The sequence below is a fragment of the Procambarus clarkii genome, chromosome 34 (genome assembly GCF_040958095.1).
Source record: "Procambarus clarkii isolate CNS0578487 chromosome 34, FALCON_Pclarkii_2.0, whole genome shotgun sequence".
In the NCBI taxonomy this organism is placed as follows: domain Eukaryota; kingdom Metazoa; phylum Arthropoda; class Malacostraca; order Decapoda; family Cambaridae; genus Procambarus; species Procambarus clarkii.
Window position 1 is genome coordinate 44,420,444 of NC_091183.1, and position 25,558 is coordinate 44,446,001.

Genomic DNA, 25,558 nt, shown 5'->3' on the forward strand with positions numbered 1-25,558 from the left:
TGTTTAATAGCATGGTTTACTATGTCATAATTATCAGTTTGGCCTCCACCTTTCCCGGTCTAATCTTCGTCGTCGATAGCAGAAATTTTCTTCCTGGTGCGTGAAGTGGTTGTAATTATTCTTAAACCTTAAAAACCAGATCATATTGGAAATGCTTTGCATATTAGTGGATTTTTAATAAACAACCTTTGTACCTTTATTTTTCCATTGTAATATGTTCTTTTGTATATTTTTATGAATTAAAATATTAATATATTTTTATTATCATAATTGCTTCTCTATTACTCGTTAGGTACATACTACGTTACATTATATGTTGCAGTTGTTTTGCGTCAACCAGTTCCATTCTCAAGCTCACATGCTTTGTCTGTTTGCCATAAGGCATTGTCAAAGCATGGGAAGATGTACTATACTTTTTTTTCTGGTATTATTGAATTTCCTTTCACCTTTCTGAACTTATCTGGACAATATATTAAATCCACTTTGCACAGACAGTTTTCCGAGTTGTCTTCCACTGCAGTCCGTTGTTGCTCACATATGATAATTAGTTCCAGTATCAGTAATCTTCTCGGTAACTTTGGGCTTTATCAAGACAATGACATCAGAGGTCTGCCTTACATGCCCCTTCATTTAGCTCCTTTGTTTTGTTGGGAATCCCATCATGATTGGTACTCTTTTGACACTCTTGACTCTTGACACTCTTTTGAATATATTGTTGTGCTCCTAGTAGGTTAGAGAAGGAAGAAATGAATAGAGCGAGAGTATGGATGAAGGGGACGAATAAGTGGAGAAAGGGGGAATGATTCAGACTTGGAGGAGAAATGCCAAATATAAAGAGGTGATGGATTTAAATGAGTAGGAATATGAAGCGAGCAAGAAGAGAGGAGGATGCAGAAGTGCAGCAATAACAGATGGAGGAAGAGTGTAGATAGTAGATGAAGGGGGTAATATAAGGGAGGAGATTGAAACACATTACTCCCATTAATGTGTTTCAATCAGGTTGAATAACGTGAAGGTAATTAAATAATGAGGTGGTGAAGGGTGAAACATGAACGTAGAAGGGGGAAAAAAATGTGGATTCAGGAGTGGATACAGAAATAGTTACAATGAAACTAGCAGCTAATTGAGATAAAGTGCATAGAACTTAATACAAAATAATCATTTTTAACACTATGAAATCTAGCCTGGTGATTGATCCAGGTACCTACAAGTACCTACTAACGAGGTAAACTTTGTAATAATGACTGTGCACACTTGAAATAGAAACGAAAGTGCATTTGTTTAAAGGGACATCAATCTAAGACAGAATTTTAATGAGTGATTCATGACATATATAATTATTAGGAAAATAGCCAGTAACGAAGCTTTGAAGAAGGAAGTGAGGAACAATGATAGTTGTTAGCATGTTAATATTGCAATCGTGGGTGACCTTATCCAGCTTCATTGTTCCTCACTCTCTCTCTCTTTATCTCTCTCTCTCTCTCTCTCTCTCTCTCTCTCTCTCTCTCTCTCTCTCTCTCTCTCTCTCTCTCTCTCTCTCTCTCTCTCTCTCTCTCTCTCTGTGAAGAGGCAAGGCAAGATGGAGCGGTGTGTGAGTGGGGTGTTAGCGAGGTCTATATCCTGAACGAAACACCTCTCACTCTGCCCAATTGCTTCACATTACCTGGATGGTAGCAACTCTCCCTCGGTGTTATCCACTCTTATTTCTCACCTCGTTTCCCTGATTGTTATCGTATCCTCCTTCGCTTCCACAGTCTCTTTCTCTACTCCCTGTCTTGCGCGCTCTCTCTTTCTCTCTCTCTCTTTCTCTCTCTCTCTCTCTCTCTCTCTCTCTCTCTCTCTCTCTCTCTCTCTCTCTCTCTCTCTCTCTCTCTCTCTCTCTCTCTCTCTCTCTCTCTCTGCTTTTGCTATCCTTGTCAAAGGTCATCATATCATTCTCTTCGCCTCCTCATATTACAAATGCGTTGCTCGAGAAAAAGTTTACTATTTGTCGGTGTACTAAATAGGGTACACGACAGTTTACTGGTTTACACTGTACCCAGGTCTCCCCCCCCCCCACATACACAAGCTCCCCCTCCCATCTCTCCTACACATACCCTTCTTGCCGCCTCACCCCCCACATACATACCTCCCGCCCCCCCTCCCTCACACACCCACACCATCTCTTTCCCACAGAGAACTTCGCCATCTCACCCCACACACACATGCATCTTCCCTCCAGTTCTCCTTCAATTTACCTTCTACTCCAGTTTCCAGCCATATATTCCTCCCCTTATCTCTTTCCCCACACAGACTCACACACACACACACACACACACACACACACACACACACACACACACACACACACACACACACACACACACACACACACACACACACCGGAAGGGAGCCGGTAGCCGAGCGGTCAGCACGCTGGACACATTATCCTGTAATCAACCAGGCTGTGACTCATACGTCAGGCTGCAAGCAGCCGCGTCCAACAGCCTGGTTGATCAGTCCGGCAACCAGGAGGCCTGGTCGACGACCGGGCTGCGGGGACGCTAAGCCCCGGAAGCACCTCAAGGTAACCTCAAGGTTAGGTGGTCCCGGGTTCGTTCCCAGGCGCCGACGAGAAAGCGATGGGCAGAGTTTCTTTCACCATATGCCCCTGTTACCTAGCAGTAAATAGGTACCTGGGAGTTAGTCAGCTGTCACGGGCTGCTTCCTGGGGTGTGTGAGTGTGATGTGGAAAAAAAGGTAGTAGTAGAGACAGTTGATTGACAGTTGAGAGGCGGGCGAAAAGAGCAGAGCTCAACCGTCGCAAGCACATCTAGGTAAATACAACTAGGTGAATACACCTTTCCGTCTCGCCTCATCATTGTAACCTTTAAGCTTTATCATATGATATCCATCGCTATCTCCTTACCCCCCCCCCCTCCCTTCCCTCCTTATCTCCACATACACATACTCTCACTATATCCACATATGTCATTGTAACTATTTTCACTACTCACTATATATATATATATATATATATATATATATATATATATATATATATATATATATATATATATATATATATATATATATATATATATATATATATATCACTGTAATCCAAAACGTGCACTCAAAATGCAAATTTGCCACCACCTAAACATTGGTTTGTATATTAAAATCTACGTGCACTTTTTTTTATTAATACATGAGGTACATCTACATTAGTGCAGCTATCCTAGACTATATGAAGTGGAGTACAGTGTGTCAAAAAAGCTAACTACATGATGCTATAAAATCCTCATCACACGGGATGGTTAGTCATACAGAGGCATGTGATAGGCAGTCTGCACTGGCAGACTCCGGGTGCATTTTGAGGGACATCTTCGTGCACAAATCTTTATGGAGTGATAAACTCTACGGATATTGAGTTTCATATTTCACTATCCACCAGCCTCGTGAAGCGGGAGTTAAGGTTGATTATGCCTTCAAGGCTGAAGGGATAATCAACTGTAACTGATCAACTGATTGCTGTAAGGGTAGTTCCACGTGTCTGGTTTTCAGTCATGGACATACACAACAAACAGATTTTCTCTTATAAATGTTAGTTAAGGTACCAGGCAGGGCCTGCATCTCTCTCTCTCTCTCTCTCTCTCTCTCTCTCTCTCTCTCTCTCTCTCTCTCTCTCTCTCTCTCTCTCTCTCTCTCTCTCTCTCTCTCTCTCTCTCTCTCTCTCTCTCATTCCATTCCATTCTCTTATTTGTTTTTTCCTCTCTCTCCCATCCCTTCTATTTCACATTCTCCGTTCAATTTCTCCCTTCTCCCTAATTCTTCCTCACTCCCTACCTGTCTCACATTCTCCCTCCCTCTTTCCCACTCTCCCTACCTGTCTCTCGCTTCCATTCTCACTACCAGTCCCCTATTCACCCTTCTTCCGTCCCTCTATCCCTTCCTCTCGTTCTCCATCCCTTTCTTTCTCTTCCTTTCCCTTTATCCCTCCCATTCTTTACTCGCGTGGGCAGAACGTGCCAGAGTAATGTCGAATCAAGATCATTTACTTCAATTAATGTTATCGTCGTAGTATCATTGTCGATAACATCTGGAATGCCGGTTGTTAAACAATCTATGTTCAATCCATCTCATATTTCGGGCATCATTGTAGAGTTATTGTTTGTGGCAATAGGAGGCAATCCTACATAAAGAGGGGCATGGGGAGCCGACCACCAACCACTGTATAACACTCACCATTGATTATTACGTGAGATGTATCGCAAAAGAGCTTACCCTTTAAACCCTGCGCAAAGAAGCAATTATCAGATAAACTGGAAATTAGGAAATAAATTATTTCTTATAGATGGAATGATGGATAGATTACCCCCTATTTTTAATAGGTCGCACTTGCAACGGAGTCGACCAATTCGTTACAAAAAATGTGACCTGTCGGTATAAATTAAAGCAAGGAAATATTGGCGTTAATTGCTTCGGATATTATAGATTTCGTGGGTTGCTTGGGTTGGTATTTCTTAAGTTGTCTTCGTGAGGCTATCTTGAGATGATTTCGGGGCTTAGCGTCCCCGCGGCCCGGTCCTCGACCTGGCCTATTTTTTGTTTCACTCTCCCAGGACGCAGCTCGTAGCAGCTGTCTAACTTCCCAGGTACCTATTTACTGCTAGGTGAACAGGTACATCAGGGTGGAAGACACTCTACCCATTTGTTTTCGCCTCCATCGGGGATCGAACCCGGAACCTTAAGACTACGAATTCCGAGCTCTGTCTACCCAGCTGTCAGGCCCCTGTAGGTCAGGTTAGGCAAAGTGGTTATATATTCTGTATACTTGGTGGTATTTATAGAGAGTGTTTGATATTTTCAATTAGTTAATTGAGTTTATAAATTATATAAATGTATAAACCATTAGTTTATACATTTCATTTAGAATTAGAAAATATTCTACATGCAGTTTTAGTTAACTTTAATTAGCATTAATCTTTGTTTCCTCCATTTTGCCAGTGCAGGATGCAACTTTGTGATTAATATTACATTTCTTCTCGGGAAGGAACGGACCCATGCAGAACACCAGAAGTTATTGGAATTGTTATTGTTCTGTGCATCACTGTTGTTCTGTGCAACACTGTTGTTCTGTGCAACACTGTTGTTCTGTGCATCACTGGCACGTTTTAATGGGCACTGAGCACACACACACACACACACACACACACACACACACACACACACACACACACACATGCACACACAAACAACTGATAGGGTAGATAAAGTTTATTTAGCACAGGTGGTACGCGAACAAGAGTAGTTAACAAATGGAAAGGTCTAGGCAGTGATGTGGTAGAGGCTGACTCTATACAGTTTCAATTGTAGATATGATAGAGCCCAATAGGCTCAGGAACATATATACGCCAGTTGATTAACGGGTGAAAGGTGGGACCAAAGAACCGAAGCTCAACCCCCGCAAGCACAATCAGATGAGTACACGTGCACGCAAGATCAAAGCATCAAAGTGAATAACACAAAAAAATAAATATTTAAAAGACAAAAGGTCTTGTGTGTAAGAAAGGAAAGAGAAAGTTCAAGAGAGTATACACATACAAGACAAAGTACGAGAGAGTACCCATACAAGAGAGAGTACAAAAGAGAGTACCCATACAAGAGAGAGTACGAGAGAGTACCCATACAAGAGAAAGTACGAGAGAGTACAAAAGAGAGTACCCATACAAGAGAGAGTACGAGAGAGTACCCATACAAGAGAAAGTACGAGAGAGTACCCATACAAGAGCAAATACAAAATTACCCATTCAAGAGAAAGTACAAGAGAGTACCCATACAAGAAAAAGTACAATAGAGTACCCATACAAGAGAAAGTACGAGAGAGTACCCATACAAGAGAAAATACAAAATTACCCATGCAAGAGAAAGTACAAGAGAGTACCCATACAAGAAAAAGTACAATAGAGTACCCATACAAGTGAAAGTACAATAGAGTACCCATACAAGTGAGAGTACGACAGAGTACCCATCGACGGGGAAGAGAAAGCCTCAGCTGGTTTACTGATTATAAGTTCTTATAACCTCTGTATTTATTTGACAGTCAAGGCAGGGGCGAGGTGGTCGATGGTACTCTGGTCTAATGCTCCTTTAGGCTGGAAGGCGAACAAAGGGGAGGGGAGAGGAGCCGAGCAAAGGGAAAGAGGGGTGGTGAAGCAAAGGGTACAAAGGGCAGCGCGTGCAAGGGAATAGCAAAGGGAGCTCGTGTAAGCTGCGAGATAGGAACTACAGCAAAGGGTAGGGGAAGGGGGTGGATGATTAAAATGGGAGGCTGAAGAACCGTGAAAATGGGTGGACTTAGATGCAGGAGCCATGCAGGAGCCTGGACATCCAGGCTCCTGCATGGATGTATAGGTCAAGAGGATGATATAAAGTGGATTTAGAGCATACGACAAAGACTTCATCTGTCACAGAGCCTTTACTAGAGCACCACTCAACATTATTCTACACTCTGAAGATACCGTTAATACAAATTTTAACCTCTATGTCAATTTACCAAAAGGCTTTTATTTGGGAAAACAATCTCCAGTGTCTTAACATTGGTAAAACAAATCTGGTGAACACATATTTTTAGCTTGAAAAAAGCTAACACACTTTTTTGATGCATCGTAGTAAGGAAGCGAAATATTACTTCCGCCAACTATTAGGAATAATAATAGCAAACAACCTCTCAAAGATGTAAACAGAGAGAAGATTACCCGAATACATCAAATACGACGAGGAATAAATTATGGGAATAAATTACAGAGCAGTAAACATTATTTACACAGATATGAGCAATTAAATCATTTAAATTCAGTAATTTGTTAATTTGTAAACGGAACTAGATATATTGAGCTATTTGGTCATATATAAATTATATTAATATGAATATTATCATTGAATGATGTTTGATAAAAAAATTTCAAGCGCCTAATTTGCGTAGTGTAGATTGAAAAGCTTGAGAAATGCTTGAGAAATGCTTGGTAGAAATACTTTATAAATGCACTTAAGCATTGCATGTGAGCATTGAAGACTATTGCTGTTATGTTTGCAACATACATATGAAGTAAAATAATAAATTGCATTATTATTGGACATAAATATTCTATTATTGGACAATTAAATGCTCTATTACTGGACAGTTAGTTGTTCTATTATTGGACAGTTAAAAGTTCTATTATTGGAGAATTGTTTTATCATTTTCATTTGCTTGCTGAACTCTAATGGATTTATTAGTTATAAATTACTGAAGTAAGCATTCAGTCGTGAATCCGTCGTGAGTCCCTTGTGACTCTCTTGTGAGTCCCTCATGAGTCCTTAGTTATGTTTCCTGCTGATTTTGGCGTTAATTTGCTATTGAAGGCTAATATTAGTATTAATTTGAGTCCGTTTTAAACGATATACTATTCTGCAAGTACACCTATAGATTTAAATTATTATGTTGCTGCATATACTCTGCATATACACACACTCACATATACTGTGAGTGTATGTGTGTGTGTGTGTGTGTGTGTACTCACCTAGTTGTGTCTGCAGGATCGAGCATTGACTCTTGGATCCATAAAATGTGTGTGTGTGTGTGTGTGTGTGTGTGTGTGTGTGTGTGTGTGTGTGTGTGTGTGTGTGTGCGTGCGTGTGTGTGTGTGTGTGCGTGTGTATGTATGTGTACTAACCTAGTTGTGCTTGTGGGGGTTGAGGTCTCCTCCTTCGACCCGCCTCTCAACTGTCAATCAGTCAACTGTTACTAACTTCTAATTTTTTTTCACACACACACACATCCAGGAAGCAGCCCGTAGCAGCTGTCTAACTCCCAGGTACCTATTTACTGCTAGGTAACAGGGCATGAGGGGAAAGGAAATTTGCCCATTTGTTTTTCCGGCGGTACCTGGGGGGATAGAATCCCGGTCCCGAGATCCACCAGTCTAGAGCGCTGTCCACTCAGCCACCACCCACCCTACTCAGCCACCACCCACCCTGTGTGTGTGTGTGTGTGTGTGTGTGTGTGTGTGTGTGTGTGTGTGTGTGTGTGTGTGTGTGTGTGTGTGTGTGTGTGTGTGTGTGTGTGTACTCGTAGCCAAGTTATCCCAACTCGCACTTCAGAGACAGAACTTGCTCTTGCGTCTCTTTTGTGTGAAACAACTCCGTTTAACATTACTTCTCGTCTGTGAAAACCTTCGACAGTTTCAATTACCCACTGCAATGAGATTTCACGGAAGCGGCAACATTCTAATTAAAGAAGAATACCCAGATATCGCTACACACAACGAGCTGTGATCATGAAATTGCATATAACCCGCTCCTTTGATCACCAAACTGCTCTCTCTCTCTCTCTCTTGTTTGCCCGCTTCTCTTTTCTTAAATATGTAAGTTTTTTTTTCTCTATCTCCGTCTTTCTCAAACGCCTGCAGCTTTTTCTATTTCTTTAGTCGGCATCTATTTTCTATGTCCATTTACTTCTTCATATTGTATTTTATTTGGTCTTTGTCTCATTCAAGTTCAACGGGGATTTTTTGTTTAATTCTTAAATTCAATTTGTAAGCAAAGTGAAAGAAAAATCCCATCATAACCACACAGACAGTGGAAAATCGTCAATGTGTTAATCCCATTGTAGTTGCACAGTGGAAAGTTTTGATTGTGTCTACTATAACTCAACTGATCTACCATAACTCAGATGATCTACCATAACTCAGATGATCTACCATAACTCAGATGATCTACTATAACTCAGATGATCTACCATAACTCAGGTAGATACCTGAGATTTCTATTCCTATTAGCGTGAGTGTCTATTCAAGGTAAGAAGCCAGAGGCTTGCAGCTAGCCTCACCAAACTTTGCAGGGTGAATGGTCTGGGTTCTGGGATTGGCATAGGGTAGTCACGGTCGTGCCCTATGTCCTTCCTTTACAGGAAATCAAAAAATTGCACTGATTTCGAAACTCGCAAAATAAAAACATTCCATCTTCACTAAGATTCATCTATCTTATTAAATGTCAGGGTGGAAAAGGGTGATTACGAGAGAGGGCGGAGTGGGAGGAGACTAGGAGAGAGGGGGAGTGGCTAAGGGAGAGTGGGTAAGGAGGAGTGGGTAAGGGGGAGAAAGACCCGGGAGGAACATTGTCGAAGTGATAAAGGAGAAAGCAGTGTCAGGGTGAAGCTCCCTTTCCACCCCTTCCCTCCCGGATAGGACAGAAATTGTTAGACACATTTCCTTTCACCTAATTGATCTGTTCGCCAAGCAGTAACCCAGTGGTAAAGTTAATTCCGGGAAGATGGGAACTGACAGGAATGGGCAAGTGGGGTAGGAGAAAGAGAGACCCGGGCGCATCCGGGTACCCCTCATAACATTTTATACCCCAAAAAAACGACATAGGTACTTATTTGATGAACTAGGAGCTGTGAGCCTAAATCAGCATTTTTAAAACTTTGGTCTGGAGCTTATTTAACAAAAAGGCTTTTGTTAAAATATGTATAATTAATTCCGTATAACGTGATTTTGTCGGTGCATAAATCATTTCTAATAAAGTGGGCTTTATAAGGCTATAATTCATAATATTTGCCACCATGCGGAACTGAGGCCCATCTTATAGAGCAGAGGAACAATGTAGCCAGTGAGAGAAATTTTTACATACATTTAGTCCAAGTGCCACCACTTCTAAGCTTAGTACTGGCACTATGGCTCCCTAATATTGATCTCATTGATGACTACACTAATCAATCAAAGGAATTGTAACCTCCATGTACCATACCTCAATGTGGGTATGGTACATAAGGGGTTACATACCCCTATGTGGGTAAGGTACATGGGAGTTACCTACCCCTATGTGGGTATAGTACATGGAGGTTACCTACCCCTATGTGGGGTATGGTACATGGGGGCTCTTTCTCCCCCACTCTCTATCTCTCCTAATCCTCCTTCCATGTCTCTCTCCTTCTCGTCCCCACTCTTTCCTTCTTTCCCCCCCCCCCCCTCTCTTTTTCTCTCTCTCTCTCCACTCCCTCGTCTTAGCCCCCCTTCATGTTAGCAGTATACTTTCTCTTCAGGAGAGTGAGAAGTATATCATATAGTCCACATTTAAATAGACAGCTTTTAAGAGCAGCTTGAGAAGTAACGGAATTCTCTCAGCTCTGGCCCCAACCATCTGGGCTGGACGGTAGAGCGACGCTTTCGCTACGTGCAGGTCGGTGTTCAATCCCCCGATCGACTAGAGTGGGTTGGACACCATCCCTTTCCAAATGAAAGGAATGGATAAGGATAAAGATATCATCCCATCCTAAATCCGAATCCTGAACTCTTACAAGTGCTATATCGTCGTAATGGCTTGGGGCTTTCCCCTTGATAGTTTTCTTTCCTTCCCTTCTCACAGCTCCGAAACGGAGCCCCACTATATTGTCCGTCCCTAGGAAGTGGTAAGACATTGCGGGTTCGATGCCTCTATAATGATTGATGCATTTATAACAGCCATGTTTTGGCTAATTCTGCTCTCTCAAAAGATTCTGATTCTAATTCTAATTCTGCTCTCTCAGAATTCTGCTCTCTCTCTTTGGCTATTGCAGCAGCAGCAGTCATTAAAGTTATATAAGAGAAAATAGAAGCATCTTAGGTCCAGAAAGAATCTCCAAAGACCACTGCTGGGAGATGAATGGTAGAAGTTCAACGTTGGGTTGTCCTTTAGTACGCTGAGAAATGGTGAAAATTGGTACCAGGGAGAGTTCAAGCCAAAACCTGGTAGTGTCTGGTCGGTGATCGACGAGGTTTTGCATCCGAGGACGGATTAGCGAGGATTAATTAGCAAGATGAGACCATCGCAGCCATTTGCAAGGTAAAACATGGTTTGACGCTCAGGTATGCAAGTCATAAATACAAAAAATGCAACCTATTTGGGTGAAGGAATTTAGGCTAATGGAGTGATACACTCTGCCTCACTTATATTCTCTCTCTCTCTCTCTCTCTCTCTCTCTCTCTCTCTCTCTCTCTCTCTCTCTCTCTCTCTCTCTCTCTCTCTCTCTCTCTCTCTCTCTCTCTCTATCTATCTCTCTCTCTCTCCTTCTTCCCTTCTTCCCCCTCTCTCTCTCTTTCCACTCTCATTCCTTAAAACCCCCCCCCCATGTCTCTAACTCTCTATCTCCCTACCTTCATATTTATCAATTTGCCTACATTTCTATTAATTTATTTGCTTTTTATTTACGTTTCAACCTTCCATTTTAACTCCCCCACTTTCTCAATATATTGCTTTAGCATTTCTCACCAATTTCACCCGTTCACTTCAGAACTTTTACTCCCTACTCACATATTATTGTTAAGTTACTGCAGGAATCAACTATTGATTTTCACCTTGCAATATGTCAAGTGGTTTATTCTAGACAATCAAAAATCTAGAAAAAAGGGGCCATGCGTTGCTTTTTTTTAACAATCGTTTAAATAACTTAATGTATATATCCCACGTTTCATTGTCTTGCAGTCCCAATTGGTTTAGGGCGTTGCAATCGGCCTGCAATAAGTTAATTAATAGCATATTTTGTATTAAAGAGCTAATGGTCTGTAGCTGTTTCAAAATCTGTTTTATATCCTGTTTTTTTTCAATACGATTTTCAGTCCATTTTAATAACATATAATGTACACACACACATCATTATTACACCTTTTGAGCACATTCGCATCACCAGTCTACTTTTCAAGCATTCGTTCAACATGTCCAAACTACATCATTGCGCTCTTTTCAGTCTTTCAGTTCGTTTTTCTTTCGGAATACAAATCACATCACCGTGATATTGCTGCTCTACGCTCCTAATATCACACATAACTTCAGTGTTGATGTGCAACGTTGATACTGGGCCATTGTCTCTGGATCATTGTCTCTTCTTCACGAAGACCTCAGGATGTCTCTGTTCGTATCTTTCGCTTCCTAACAAGGAAGTCCAGCGCCCCAGACTGACCCTACTGCGAGCTTCGAATGGACACATTCCATTATTAACATATAGCACATCCCAGGTATTTAATATGATTCAACGCTTCACCCTTTACACTGACGTTCCTCCCCTTTGACACTATTATTTCATTATTAACAATATTGTTTTGTATATTGTTTTATGCTCACGGACCTCTCCTTCACTCTCTGCTGGAAGAACTGTATCGTCTTCATGCATCCAATTTTAGATTCTCCAGTGACTTACATCTGGCTTATACACTTGTATTTCTCTTTGTCATTCTTTCCTTGACCTGCCACTCAAAACCCGTCCATGTATAAGCATGTCATCACACAACTATAATACTCCAACGCTAATTCTTTCACGTTAAGCAGAGGATTTGCAAACTCCATACGTGCTCCTCGTAAGGGGATCGAACGCGTGCCTCTTAAAATGTCAATTAGGCGTCCAGACACAATGATGTGAGGGAGCCATAAGAGCTATAGAGGAGAAAATACAACCAGCTGATAGCTGTGTATTTGCAAATACAAATATTTGTATTTTTTCGTATACAGAATATGCTATTTTAATATATAAAATAGCATATTCTTCATGTAGAAGTACGAACCTGCTAAAGTACGAATCCAGGGACATGCAGTTTGATACTTCTACATAGAGTTTAGTATGGAGTCCAGGAGCTGAAGCTTGCTTTTTGGGGGAACTCAGCTAGGAGAGTGCGTGGTTCAGGTGGCCTCAGTTTACGGTCTCTGGATCTTCCATTACATAGACTAGCATACCTTGTCCCTAACCCCTTCCAACTCCTCCCCTCTCCCAACCCCCTTCCCCACCCCCCTCCCCACCCCCCTTCCCCACCCCCTTCCCCACCCCCTTCCCCACCCCCTTCCCACCATCTCTCTCCCTCTCTCTCCCTCGAAAACACACAAAACAGGTCTCCCACTCCCCCCCCCCCCCAACCCCATCCGCTCTTTTCGAGTTTAGCCACAAACTAACAAAAGTTTCAATGAAAAAAGAACGCAGTCAAAACAGATTTCCTGTTATCCTTACCATTCAGAGTAGAGTTCAGAAATCCTTTGTAGCAACTAACAATGGAAAAATTTTAAAACTCAAATATCAGGTGCCTATTCTTTCCTCCCTCTCGCTTGGTATTTTTAATTCAGACGCTATTTTTTTCCCCCTTACCCCGTTGTAACTTGGCAAATGAAAACACATTTCGCTCTTCCCTGTCAAAGATATTTTGAAAACAATATTCCCCTCCCAGGGCCCCGCTCTCAAATGAACGTGAGGGCATCCATTTCTCAGCGACGCTTCCCATGATAGCAATACCGTGAATGGGGTAGTGTTTTTCTCCACAACTGAGATAGAGAAGTGGAGTGAACTGCATGGGGGTTTACCTAACCTAAATTGCACGTCTTAACCTAACCAAATCCGCGTAATGCTTAACCTAACCTAAACTACTTAAGGCCAGTTTACCAGACCACACACTAGAAGGTGAAGGGACGACGATGTTTCGGTCCGCCCTGGACCATTCTCAAGTCGATTGTCTTAAGGCCAAATCTAACCTAAACAGCTTAAGGCCAAACTTAACCTAAACTGCATATGGCCTTACCTAACTTATCCTCACTGCAGGAGACCTATTGGGCCTGGAGATGCTTAAAAGGACTTAGCAGTTCTTTCTCCCAAAAACATATGCGTTTACTTCCCATATTTTCGCGTAAAAAAACAAAGATAACTACGGAAGAACTATTGACCAATACGAGACAGCCCTTATTTTTATCCCCTCATTCATTTCCGTGTCCAGCCTAAGCTTGAAAACATCCATGTATTATCTTTATGTTACAAAAATTTTTGTTTAGGTAAAATGCTCATGATTTTTTTATTTTTTTTTGCTGAAAGTATAAAGATAATGAGAGTTGCATTATATGCAAGCACATAACCATAGAAGATTTTTTTTTTTGAACATGGGAACCAAACTGTGCTGAGTGCTGGACCAAGGATACCTGGCCTATTCTCGGGAATTTATTGAGCATTTCATCTTTGGAAATCTGCGTAAACAATTCTTTGACGATGTGTATCCGAGCGCCGGGTTTCGGGAAATATTTCCACATAAAAATTGTGTTGTGTATGTGTGCGTGTGTGTGTGTGTGTGTGTGTGTGTGTGTGTGTGTGTGTGTGTGTGTGTGTGTGTGTGTGTGTGTGTGTGTGTGTGTGTGTGTGTGTGTGAGGAATTTCAATATATATGTGAGCATGACGGAAAGAGGTTTGAAGCGATGAATGAATTTACATACGAAATTATTTAGCCCGGCCGACCAGCGCACAAAACTGGCAGCTAGGGAGATAACATAGACGCATGCTCCCTGTTGGGAGTTGGACGAACGCACTCTCACAAGTGTCGGACGAACTCTCCCTCACAAATGCTGGACGAACGCTTGAACCACAGGCTCCAGTTCTTGCACCAGTAATGTTCGTCGTCTGCATAACCGATCTACAAGCAGGAATACAGAATTCTTTGAACATATTTGCTGATGATGCTAAGATTCTGGGGAAGATAAGAGGTGCAGACGATTGTAATATTCTTCAAATCAATCTAGATAACATACGTGCTTGGAGCGTAAAGTGGCAAATGGAATTCAATGTGAATAAATGCCATGTTATAGAATCTGGAATCGGAGAAAACAGACCACACAAAACTTATAAATTATATGGAAAGGAATTACAGAACTCTAATAAAGAACGAGACCTGAGCTGGTTTTGGATAGTAAGCTGTCGCCAGAGGAATAAAGAACATCGTGAGACCAAAACTGGAATATGCAGCAGTTGTTTGGAGCCCAAATCTCAAGAAGCACAAAATGAAACTGGAAAAGGTGCAAATGCATGTTACAAAATGGCTTCTGGAACTGAAAAGCAAGAGTTACGAGGATAGATTAGAGACGTTGAACATGCCAAAACAAGAAGATAGAACAAAAAGTGGTGATATGATCACCATTTACAAAATACTAACAGGAATCGACATATTGACAAAGCGAAATTCCTAAAACCAGTAACATCACGAACAAGGAAACACAGATTCAAGCTAAGGAAACAAAGGTCCCGAAAATACATTAGAAAGTTTTCTTTTGTAGAGTGGTAGACGGTTGGAACAAGCTAAGTGAGAAGGTGGTGGAGGCCAAGACCGTCAGTAGTTTCAATCCGTTATACGACAAAGAGTACTGGGAAGACGGGACACCATGAGCGTAGCTCTCATCCTGTAACTACACTTAGATAATTACAGTTAGGTATAGTGTAATATCTAAGAATACCTTAGATAATTACCTAATACCTTAGATAATTACCTAATAGCTTAGATAATTACCTAATACTTTAGATAATTACCTAATACCTTAGATAATTATACTTAGATAACAACACTTAGATAATTACACTTAGGTAACAACACTTAGATAATTACACTTAGATAATTACACTAGGGAATTATACATACGCACTCACGCACTTTTCGAGTGTGTGGGTACCTATGCAATTCCCTTTTTTCCCCCCACAAAATCACGAAATATTGATTTTATAAAATGCAAATTTTAGACTGTGGCCCTTCCGTGAGCAAAATTATATTAGCATTTAAATGGCGCTCTGCCTGCCCGGCCTGTCAGCTTGTCACGTTTATAATAAAGCTTTAGTCTCAAGTTTTATTATATTCGACGCTTTGAAAAGCAATTTTATATGGCATCCAGCCTATTTATGCATTTGTGTTTTGCTTTCACGTAAATGCTTTTACAGGACTGATTCGCTATTTTGAAATTGTTTATTTGATGTCTTTATCTGAGGTATATATATATATATATATATATATATATATATATATATATATATATATATATATATATATATATATATATATATGCGGAAAATCCACAGAGAAATATGAAATGAGGTGAACGTTTCGGCTTTGTTAAAGCCTTTGTCAACACCAGACTGACTCATATACGACCAGTCAGTCAGTCTGGTGTTGACAAAGGCTTTAACAAAGCCGAAACGTTCACCTCATTTCATATTTCTCTGTGGATTTTCCGCATAAAATGATCAGTGTTTTGTGATCGTCAATTGCATATATATATATATATATATATTATTCTTAGTATGGTTCACCTAGTAAATAAGATAATAAACTGTGTACAAAACCCCACTTATAGCAACATATTACAGTAAAAAAGTGTTTTCAAAGTTACAAATATGATATAAGCATAAGATAAATAATAATAAACACTTCGAATGGTACATATGAAATCTTGATCAATGAGGAGCATCTGTCGCCCTCTGACGTTGTGAGTGTTTATATACATTTCGAAGATGGAAACTTGGGGGTCTCATTCCAAATGTGATAACCTCATAAACGGAACAACAGGCGAGAGTGTGTGTTGGTAAGATGAGAATTCAAGATAGAATCTGAATGTAAGGATGATGATGATGAGGAACTGTTATTTTTTATGTGTTATCTTGTCTTGCTGGAATGATAGAAGACGTGAGGTTATAGTCAGACACTTGTTCACCAAATGTGAAAATGAGAATTTATCGATATCATTAATAAAGAGAATTATTAGTTCCATATTTTGTCCCAGTGTCAACATCAGTTTTTTTCAATTTGTGGCTTCGAGTACCAGCGGGTCGTTCTTTCTAGAAACTAAATTTAAACTTCAGTTATAGCCTGAGTGGGATTACATGCAGCTACTGTATACAGGGTGAAGTTTGGACTGCAATACAAGATGCAATGACAATAATACAAGATGCAATGACAATAATACAAGATGCTATGACTGTAATACAGGATGCTATGACTGTAATACAGGATGCTATGACTGTAATACAGGATGCTATGACTGTAATACAGGATGCTATGACTGTAATACAAGAAGCTATGACTGTAATACAGGATGCTATGATAGTAATGCAAGATGGTCATCCAGCTAACCCACTGTCCATCCTGGAAGCCGTTGCATCAGCCTTTTAGTCTTTTCTGTTAGCTTTCCAGCCGGCCTGGCAGCCTTCCAGCCGGCCTGGTAGCCTTCCAGTCAGCCTGGTAGCCTCCCAGCCAGCCTGGTAGCCTGCCAGCCGGCCTGGTAGCCTTCCAGTCAGCCTGGTAGCCTTCCAGCCGGCCTGGTAGCCTTCCAGTCAGCCTGGTAGCCTCCCAGCCAGCCTGGTAGCCTGCCAGCCGGCCTGGTAGCCTGCCAGCCGGCCTGGTAGCCTTCCAGGCAACCAGCTAGCCTACCTGCATTTGAACATTCGGATTCCCATTAATTCAATGCACATACTAAATTACTTCATTAATGTCCCTCGTTTATCTTTCAATCTACTGTCATCATTACCAACGCTGCCACCATTCCCATCTCTTCTTTCATCACTGTTGGCACTGTTCCCACCTCTTCTTTCATCACTGATGGCACTGTTCCCACCTCTTCTTTCATCACTGTTGGCACTATTCCCACCTCTTCTTTCATCACTGTTGGCACTGTTCCCACCTCTTCTTTCATCACTGATGGCACTGTTCCCACCTCTTCTTTCATCACTGTTGGCACTATTCCCACCTCTTCTTTCATCACTGTTGGAACTGTTCCCACCTCTTCTTTCATCACTGTTGGCACTATTTCTGCCTTTGCTTTTGTCATGTATGTCGCTAATAGGCAACTACTGCCAGTATTTTATCAGCAAAGCTTCTACTACTACCACTCATTGCGACCACCACTACTGCCACCACTACTACCACTATTACCTGCACTACTCACGTCATATTCTACAACTACCTGGTTTTTTAACAACCACCGCCACCATTATCTCTAATGATAGCACTATTGCTGTCACTATTGCTACCACCACTACCACCACTTCACTTTAATAACTGCCCAATTCTGCTACCATTACTGCAACCTCTGTCACCACTGCAACCACAACCAACACGGCTTTCACCACTATTGTCATTACTACAACCACCATTACTACCTTGAGACTGCCACAACCACAACTATTGACACCATTACAGTCTCCACTGTCACCACTACAACGACACCACTACTACAATCACTACTGCCATCATTACTGCCTTCACTTTCACCACAATAAACACCACTTCTACCACTTCTACCACCACTACCACCACTACCACCACTACCACCACTATTGCTGTCAATAACAATCAGGTACCTGGCATATTAATGTCCCCTTACAAAAGTCATACAATGAAATCCTCCCAGAACTCAAACATAATAAAGTACATAAAAGTAATGTCATCAACTTAAAAAAGTAAGTCCAAAAAAGCCCAAAATCCTAAACAGCTTAAAACTCATCTCGTTAACCCAAACGGGTCTTAGCTGCAACCTTTCTAAAATACCATTAAATAAATATTTTTAGCTTATTAAAAAAAAGGCATTTTGTCAAATTTAACTTATTTTGAGTGTTTTTTTTGGGGGGGAAAGGCTTGGTTAAGCCTAGGTCCTATTAGATGTTTTTGTTTAATGGTCAGATATTTACGCTAACAATATGCGAGGTGAAGAACATCAATAAAGTGCAAGTAGCAAGAGGTGAATCAGTTTTGGAGAAATAATTGAAAGTAATTAATCGTAATTTATAATTAATCTTAATTTATGATGATTGACTAACCCCTTTGTTGTCAGATCCGACACTTGGCACTTGTAGGCTAAGTGCGATGTTCAACCCCTTTCTAGGCGCCTAGAAAATATTCAGAATTGTTGTAATGTACGGTATTCAGAGACCGGGCCACGGGGACGTTGATCCCCGGAACTCACAACAGGTACGTAGGCTTTTCAAAGCCGGTTCTCAGAGCCGGTACTGGATGAAAAACATATGGCGATGGTATAACCTCATACCAACCTATACACCCTGATCATACTAGATATACACAGCGAAAGGTATACTCCGCTTCTTGGAATACACTGAGTATACTTTAAGATATAACTGTGATCAATAGTGAAGTATACTTTCTGGTCAGTACGATAGTGTGGCGGGCTTAAAAGCCTTCCAAGGGTTGTTAGTCTCAAATCACCAACTCCAAACCACACCAATCTGACTCACTAACAGACCTTCCCCCCCCCCCCCCCCCATCCCTTTCGCACCCTTGAATACAATACTCGTTCTCAAACATATTCTAAACATATTAAAGTATGTTTTCGTGTTGTGAAGATTGTGACATATTGCATAAAATGTTTTTATCCAAAACACTGAATATATATACCCAGATAAATTACAGTAACGCACAGTCTGCTATATATATTAGTATATATATATATATTATATATATATATATATATATATATATATATATATATATATATATATATATATATATACATATATATATAGTATATATATATATACTATATATATATATATATATATATATATATATATATATATATATATATATATATATATATATATATATATATATATATGTTGTACCTAATAGCCAGAATGCACTTCTCAGCCTACTATGCAAGGCCCGATTTGCCTAATAAGCCAAGTTTTCCTGAATTAATATATTTTCTCTAATTTTTTTCTTATGAAATGATAAAGCTACCTATTCCATTATGTATGAGGTCATTTTTTTTTATTGGAGTTAAAATTAACGTAGATATATGACCGAACCTAACCAACCCTACCTAACCTAACCTAACCTATCTTTATAGGTTAGGTTAGGTTAGGTAGCCGAAAAAGTTAGGTTAGGTTAGGTTAGGTAGGTTAGGTAGTCGAAAAATAATTAATTAATGAAAACTTGGCTTATTAGGCAAATCGGGCCTTGCATAGTAGGCAAAGAAGTGCGTTCTGGCTACTAGGTACGACATATATATAAATATATATATATATATATATATATATATATATATATATATATATATATATATATATGTCGTACCTAGTAGCCAGAACTCACTTCTCAGCCTACTATTCAAGGCCCGATTTGCCTAATAAGCCAAGTTTTCCTGAATTAATATATTTACTATAATTGTTTTCTTATGAAATGATAAAGCAACCCTTTTCTCTATGTATGAGGTCAATTTTTTTTTATTGGAGTTAAAATTAACGTAGATATATGACCGAACCTAACCAACCCTACCTAACCTAACCTAACCTATATTTATAGGTAAGGTTAGGTTAGGTAGCCAAAAAAAGCTAGGTTAGGTTAGGTTAGGTAGGTTAGGTAGACGAAAAAACATTAATTCATGAAAACTTGGCTTATTAGGCAAATCGGGCCTTGAATAGTAGGCTGAGAAGTGCGTTCTGGCTATTAGGTACGACATATATATATATATATATATATATATATATATATATATATATATATATATATATATATATATATATATATATATATACTATATATTAGTATATATATATACTAATGTGCAGAATTATCTCAAAAACACATGATTCGGTTATGCGTTAGTATCCACTAGGAAAATGGAACGAAAATTCCGAACGTTTTCGTGTTTAAATACGTTATCAGGGAAATACAGGAATTGCCTTGTTATTGCCTTGGTAATGTGTTAAAACACGATAACATAAACACAGTTCTACAGTTCCTGTACCCCATTATGTGCCTCTGTAACCCATTCCACTACCTCCCACTGGATGGGTCTGGGGTGCAAGGTAAAGAAAGTAATTGAGAATTGTTCGGAACTTTCGTAACATTTTCCTAGTGGATACTTACGCGAATATCAATGTATTTGGGAATACCCAGATCATAGGTTCGAATCCTTATTACAGCTCCAGTGAATTTTCTTTCCAATATGGGATATGATATCAAATTCTGGTGAGGATTTTATATATTTTTATTTTTGTTTTAGTAAGTCGTGAGTTGAGGGTGGCTACCTTACGTCTCCTCACCACAGTATGGATGATATTTCGCTGTTGTTTTAACTCTTATTTTGAGTTTCCTTATGCTTCTATAGATGCTAAAATGTGCTTTACCGAAACGCATCTTTTTACATTCTGTCTCCTCTCTCACTGTTATTCTTTGTCTCCATTCTGGTAGGTACTCTTTCACCCAATTTCACCGAAGTCTCTTGGTAGTACAGGTGGGTTGGATCACGACTCACAATCAGGAATCCCGGATTCGAACCTCGGGTGGGACGGAAATAATTTAGCACGTTTAATGGGCACTTAATTGAGTCCCCTGATACCTCTGTTTACCTAGTTGTAAACAAGCACTCGGTAGTTAGTCAAGTTAATGTGGTGATTTCTTCCTGTGGGAGGCTCCGTAATTCAACCTGGGGGAGGGGGGGGGGGTAAACTCCGATATAAGCCTAACGTATAATTATACCCAGGCCTTATACTGACTCCTTCCAAGTGCTATATAGTCGCAATGGCTTGGGGCTTTCCCCTGGTAGTTCCCTTCCTTTCTTCCCTCTCTCTGACAAAGTGAATGAAAAAATTAATTATTCCTGTATCACCGATACAACAGCCTGCTACTGTAGACTTTATAAGAGTTGCCTTTGAGGAACAGTGCCAAAAGACTTCTCGCAGTCTTGGAAGGAGATTGTGCAGTGTCTTCCTAGACGAAGAAGGCACAAAGAAGAAGAGACACTGTCTGCTCAGTCCCATCTTTAACCCATTTATAATGAATGACTCGTATCCTTCCTCTCCAGTATACAGGTGCCACGTTATTAACTTTACAATTCTCAGGTTGTTTCCTCATTTCTAGTGAGGAGTTGCCAATTATAGCAAGGTAGTGCGGGTGTCTTGTTCAGTATCCTCGGTGAGGTCTTATCTATTCCTCAGGATCTCATAATATCCAGCTCCTCTAAGATTGTGCTTTGTGTAAGTGAGTGTAAGTGTGTGTGTAAGTGTGTGTGTATAAGTGAGTGTGTTAGAGTCTCTAGCCACAGACCACTAGAGCGGCGGCCGTATATCTAACCACTATACCCACACTAAGAGAGGACCTCAAAGACACAAAACTGGTGTCCAACTGAGAATTTAGACCGTCCCTAGGGTTCGACTTAGGCCTCCCTTAGGGTGTTAGTCCCTTAAATTGCTAGTTACAATAAACCCGGATTATAACATTTCATTTACTTCCAACATGGCGCCATCTCTGATTCCGTAGTAGAAGGGAATCTAATATTTTCAACGGCATGGGTTTCGTTGAAAAATATTCTTTCACCTTTCAGAGGGAAATCCCAGTCAGTAACGATTTGGCTTTCGTGTTTATAGTCCTAATAAGGCATTTTCAAATTTAAATTTACAAAATTTGTAAACGAGAGAAAACAGCTACAGAGTAGAGAGATTAGCTTCCCTGTGAAGGCGATGAGTCACAATAACGTGGCTGAAGTATGTTGTCTTGTCAATCGACTTGAGAATGTCAATCATTCTCAAGTCAATCGACTTGAGAATGGTCCAGGACGGACCGAAACGTCGTCGTCCCTTCAATTTCTAGTGTGTGGTCTGGTCAACAATTAGCTTCCCTCTTCCGTTGCGAATATTTGGCAATGTTCTTTCTCATACTACTTCCCAAACTCTGAATAATTCGCCCTGAATAAATAAACAGCAGAACTCCTGCAGGTACAATGCATAATCCTCTCCTTGTTATTGTATAATTCACAATAATTAATGACATGCTTATAAAAGGGGCATTGTTGGTATGCCATCACCGTGACCAGGCAAGGAGCAGGGGTCGAACACCTCCAGCGACGATATTGCAGAACAAGTGCAAGATTATTATGCAAACGAGTCCATATATCGCGAGCGAACTGCTAATTGTTGCACCGTGGGAGGAGGGGTGGGATTAGTACGGTTTATAGTGGTCATTACGGCCACTGATGCCAGGTGGGAGGTGGTGCTCCCATGGTGAGGGGATGGTGCTCTCATGGTGTGGGAGGTGGTGCTCTCATGGTGGGAGGTGGTGCTTCCATGGTGGGAGGTGGTGCTTCCATGGTGGAAGGTGGTGCTCCCATGGTGGGGGGATGGTGCTCTCATGGTGGGGGGAGGTGCTCCCATGGTGGGGGGTGGTGCTTCCATGGTGGGGTGGTGGTGCTCCCATGGTGGGAGGTGGTACTTCCATGGTGGAGGGGTGGTGCGCCCATGGTGTGGGGTGGTGCTCCCATGGTGGGGGGTGGTGCTCCCATGGGGGGAGGTGGTGCTCCCATGGTGGGAGGTGGTGCTCCCATGGTGGGAGGTGGTGCTCCCATGGTGGGAGGTGGTCCTCCCATGGTGGGAGGTGGTGCTCCCATGGTGGGAGGTGGTGCTTCCATGGTGGGGGGGGTGCTCCCGTGGTGGTGGGGGTGGTGCTCCTACGGTGGGGGTGGTGCTCCCATGGTGGGAAGGTGTTGATGCTGGTGGGAGATGGCAGAGTCGCAACCCGAACTTCACGGTGGTGTAGGCTTTACTACTTTACATGTGGTTTACTACATGGGTTAACACAGGATCACACTGGGTTTACACGTGGCAGCTCACAACATGGACGATTGTCAGAGTCACGGTTGAATTCCTCTCTCTCTCTCTCACTCTCTCCCTCTCTCACACAGACAGATTTAACTCTCTTCAATCTGTTCCGTTGCACTGTGCATAAACTATATTACAACTATTTTACCTTAACTGTTCAACTACTCTCAGGATCACTCGGATAAATCGCGATGTAGATCTTCAATCAGTTTATCACATCTGGATACCTTATGGCGATATTTCTGTACCTTCTTCAGTTCACTACGATTGCCTAAAATAAATCGCCTTGCGGGATTCCAGGTCACTTCGGCTCTCGAGTAGGAAGGTATGAGAACCACCTCATACCTGTGTACTCAAGTGTCACTCCAGGGAAGACCTGAAGCCTCCGTTGGATATTACTTGCAAGTCTTTGAGATCCTTCCTTATTGTGGGTGTTCAGTAGCGTGATGGTAAGAGCTACTGCCTATCGTTCTGGTGGTCACTGGTTCGAGACTTCGACAGCCCAAGCGAATGAAATATTATTTATGTTATATTTATTTATATACATAATATATATTCTGATAAAATAACTTTTCTTTTTAATTTTGTTCACCTTCATGAAACGAGCAGAATATACGTATAAATTTTACAAATTTTTGTTTACATCCGAATGGTCCAAATTGAAACATAAAAGCCAATCCTACCTGTTGATAAGTGGATGTTTGGGGGACCCAAAACTACCTTATAGTCGCTACGCCTGTGTCAAAAATAATCGAAAATTTCCCCCCAAAACTATCACACAAGGTTGTATAGTCAGGTAAATTTTAGTATATTGCATATTGGATATTTACAGTATCCGAAGATTAATGATATAGCCAATAATGCTTGGTCATGAATAGAGGATATTGTGTTAGGCAAATTTATATTCTCTGGTGGAGTTTGGGATTGTTCCTGTAGCGCCCCCGAAGCTACCATTATATTGATGAACAGCGCTCTTGCCCTCCTCTGGTGATCACACGACCGTGTACTCACCAAGATGTACTCACCAAGATGTACTCTCCCAGATGTACTCATCTAGATGTACTCGCCAAGATGTATATACTCGTTTAAATGAGTGTGGATGGATTATCTCGTCTCGTTATAAGCTTTTCGAACGTTCTTAGAGATTATAGCATTAACTTAGTTTCCGCGTTTTTATGCCATATATATAAAAAACCTGACCCTTTTCGTTCAACCGGTTTTACGTTTTCGCGGACGTGATAATAATTTTTTTTTCGGGGGGCAGGGGGTGTTCCTGACATCCGTGAAAGAACATTTTTACGCTGTTATTGTGTGTGTGTGTGTGTGTGTGTGTGTGTGTGTGTGTGTGTGTGTGTGTGTGTGTGTGTGTGTGTGACCGTATTTATTTACTATTTGTATCTGCAGAATCGAGCTATTAGCTCTTGGACCCCGCCTTTCTAACCAATTTATTTTTCCACTATTATATAAACTATATATATTTTTCTATCACACACACACACAAACACACACACACACACACACACACACACACACACACACACACACACACACACACACACACACACACACACACACACACACACACAAACACAAACACACACACACACACACACACACTCATCCCCAGGAAGCAGTCCGTAGCAGCCGTCTAACTCCCAGTTACCAATTTACTGCCAGGTAAACAAGTACGTTAGGGTGAAAGAAACTTTGCCCATTTGTTTCTGTCTCTACCGGAGGATCGAACCCGGACCCTTAGGACTGCGACCCCTGAGCGCTGTCCATTTAGCCATGAGGTGTGTGTGTGTGTGTGTGTGTGTGTGTGTGTGTGTGTGTGTGTGTGTGTGTGTGTGTGTGTGTGTGTGTATTCACCTATTTGTACTCACCTATTTGTGCTTGCAGGATCGAGCATTGACTCTTGGATCCCGCCTTTCCAGCTATCGGTTGTTTACAGCAACCGTCCCATTTCCCTATCATACCTAGTTTTAAAAGTATGAATAGTATTTGCTTCCACAACCTGTTCCCCAAGTGCATTCCATTTTTCCACTACTCTCACGCTAAAAGAAAACTTCCTAACATCTCTGTGACTCATCTGAGTTTCCAGTTTCCGTCCATGTCCCCTCGTTCTGTTATTATTACGTGTGAACATTTCATCTATTTCCACTTTGTCAATTC

At 41.0% G+C, this 25,558-nt stretch overlaps 1 protein-coding gene across 1 annotated transcript; it reads right to left on the reverse strand.

Moving 5' to 3' along the window:
• Positions 1-17,283: 17,283 nt before the first annotated feature.
• On the reverse strand, positions 17,284-17,604 carry LOC138371078 (microtubule-associated protein 6-like). Its single transcript, XM_069335735.1, has one exon. The coding sequence runs from the start codon at positions 17,602-17,604 to the stop codon at positions 17,284-17,286; it is 321 nt and encodes a 106-aa protein (XP_069191836.1).
• Positions 17,605-25,558: the final 7,954 nt, after the last annotated feature.

Bases quoted from the DNA above. Each gene is read 5' to 3' on its own strand.
- LOC138371078 (XM_069335735.1), bottom strand. From the start codon at position 17,604: ATGACAAAAGCAAAGGCAGAAATAGTGCCAACAGTGATGAAAGAAGAG.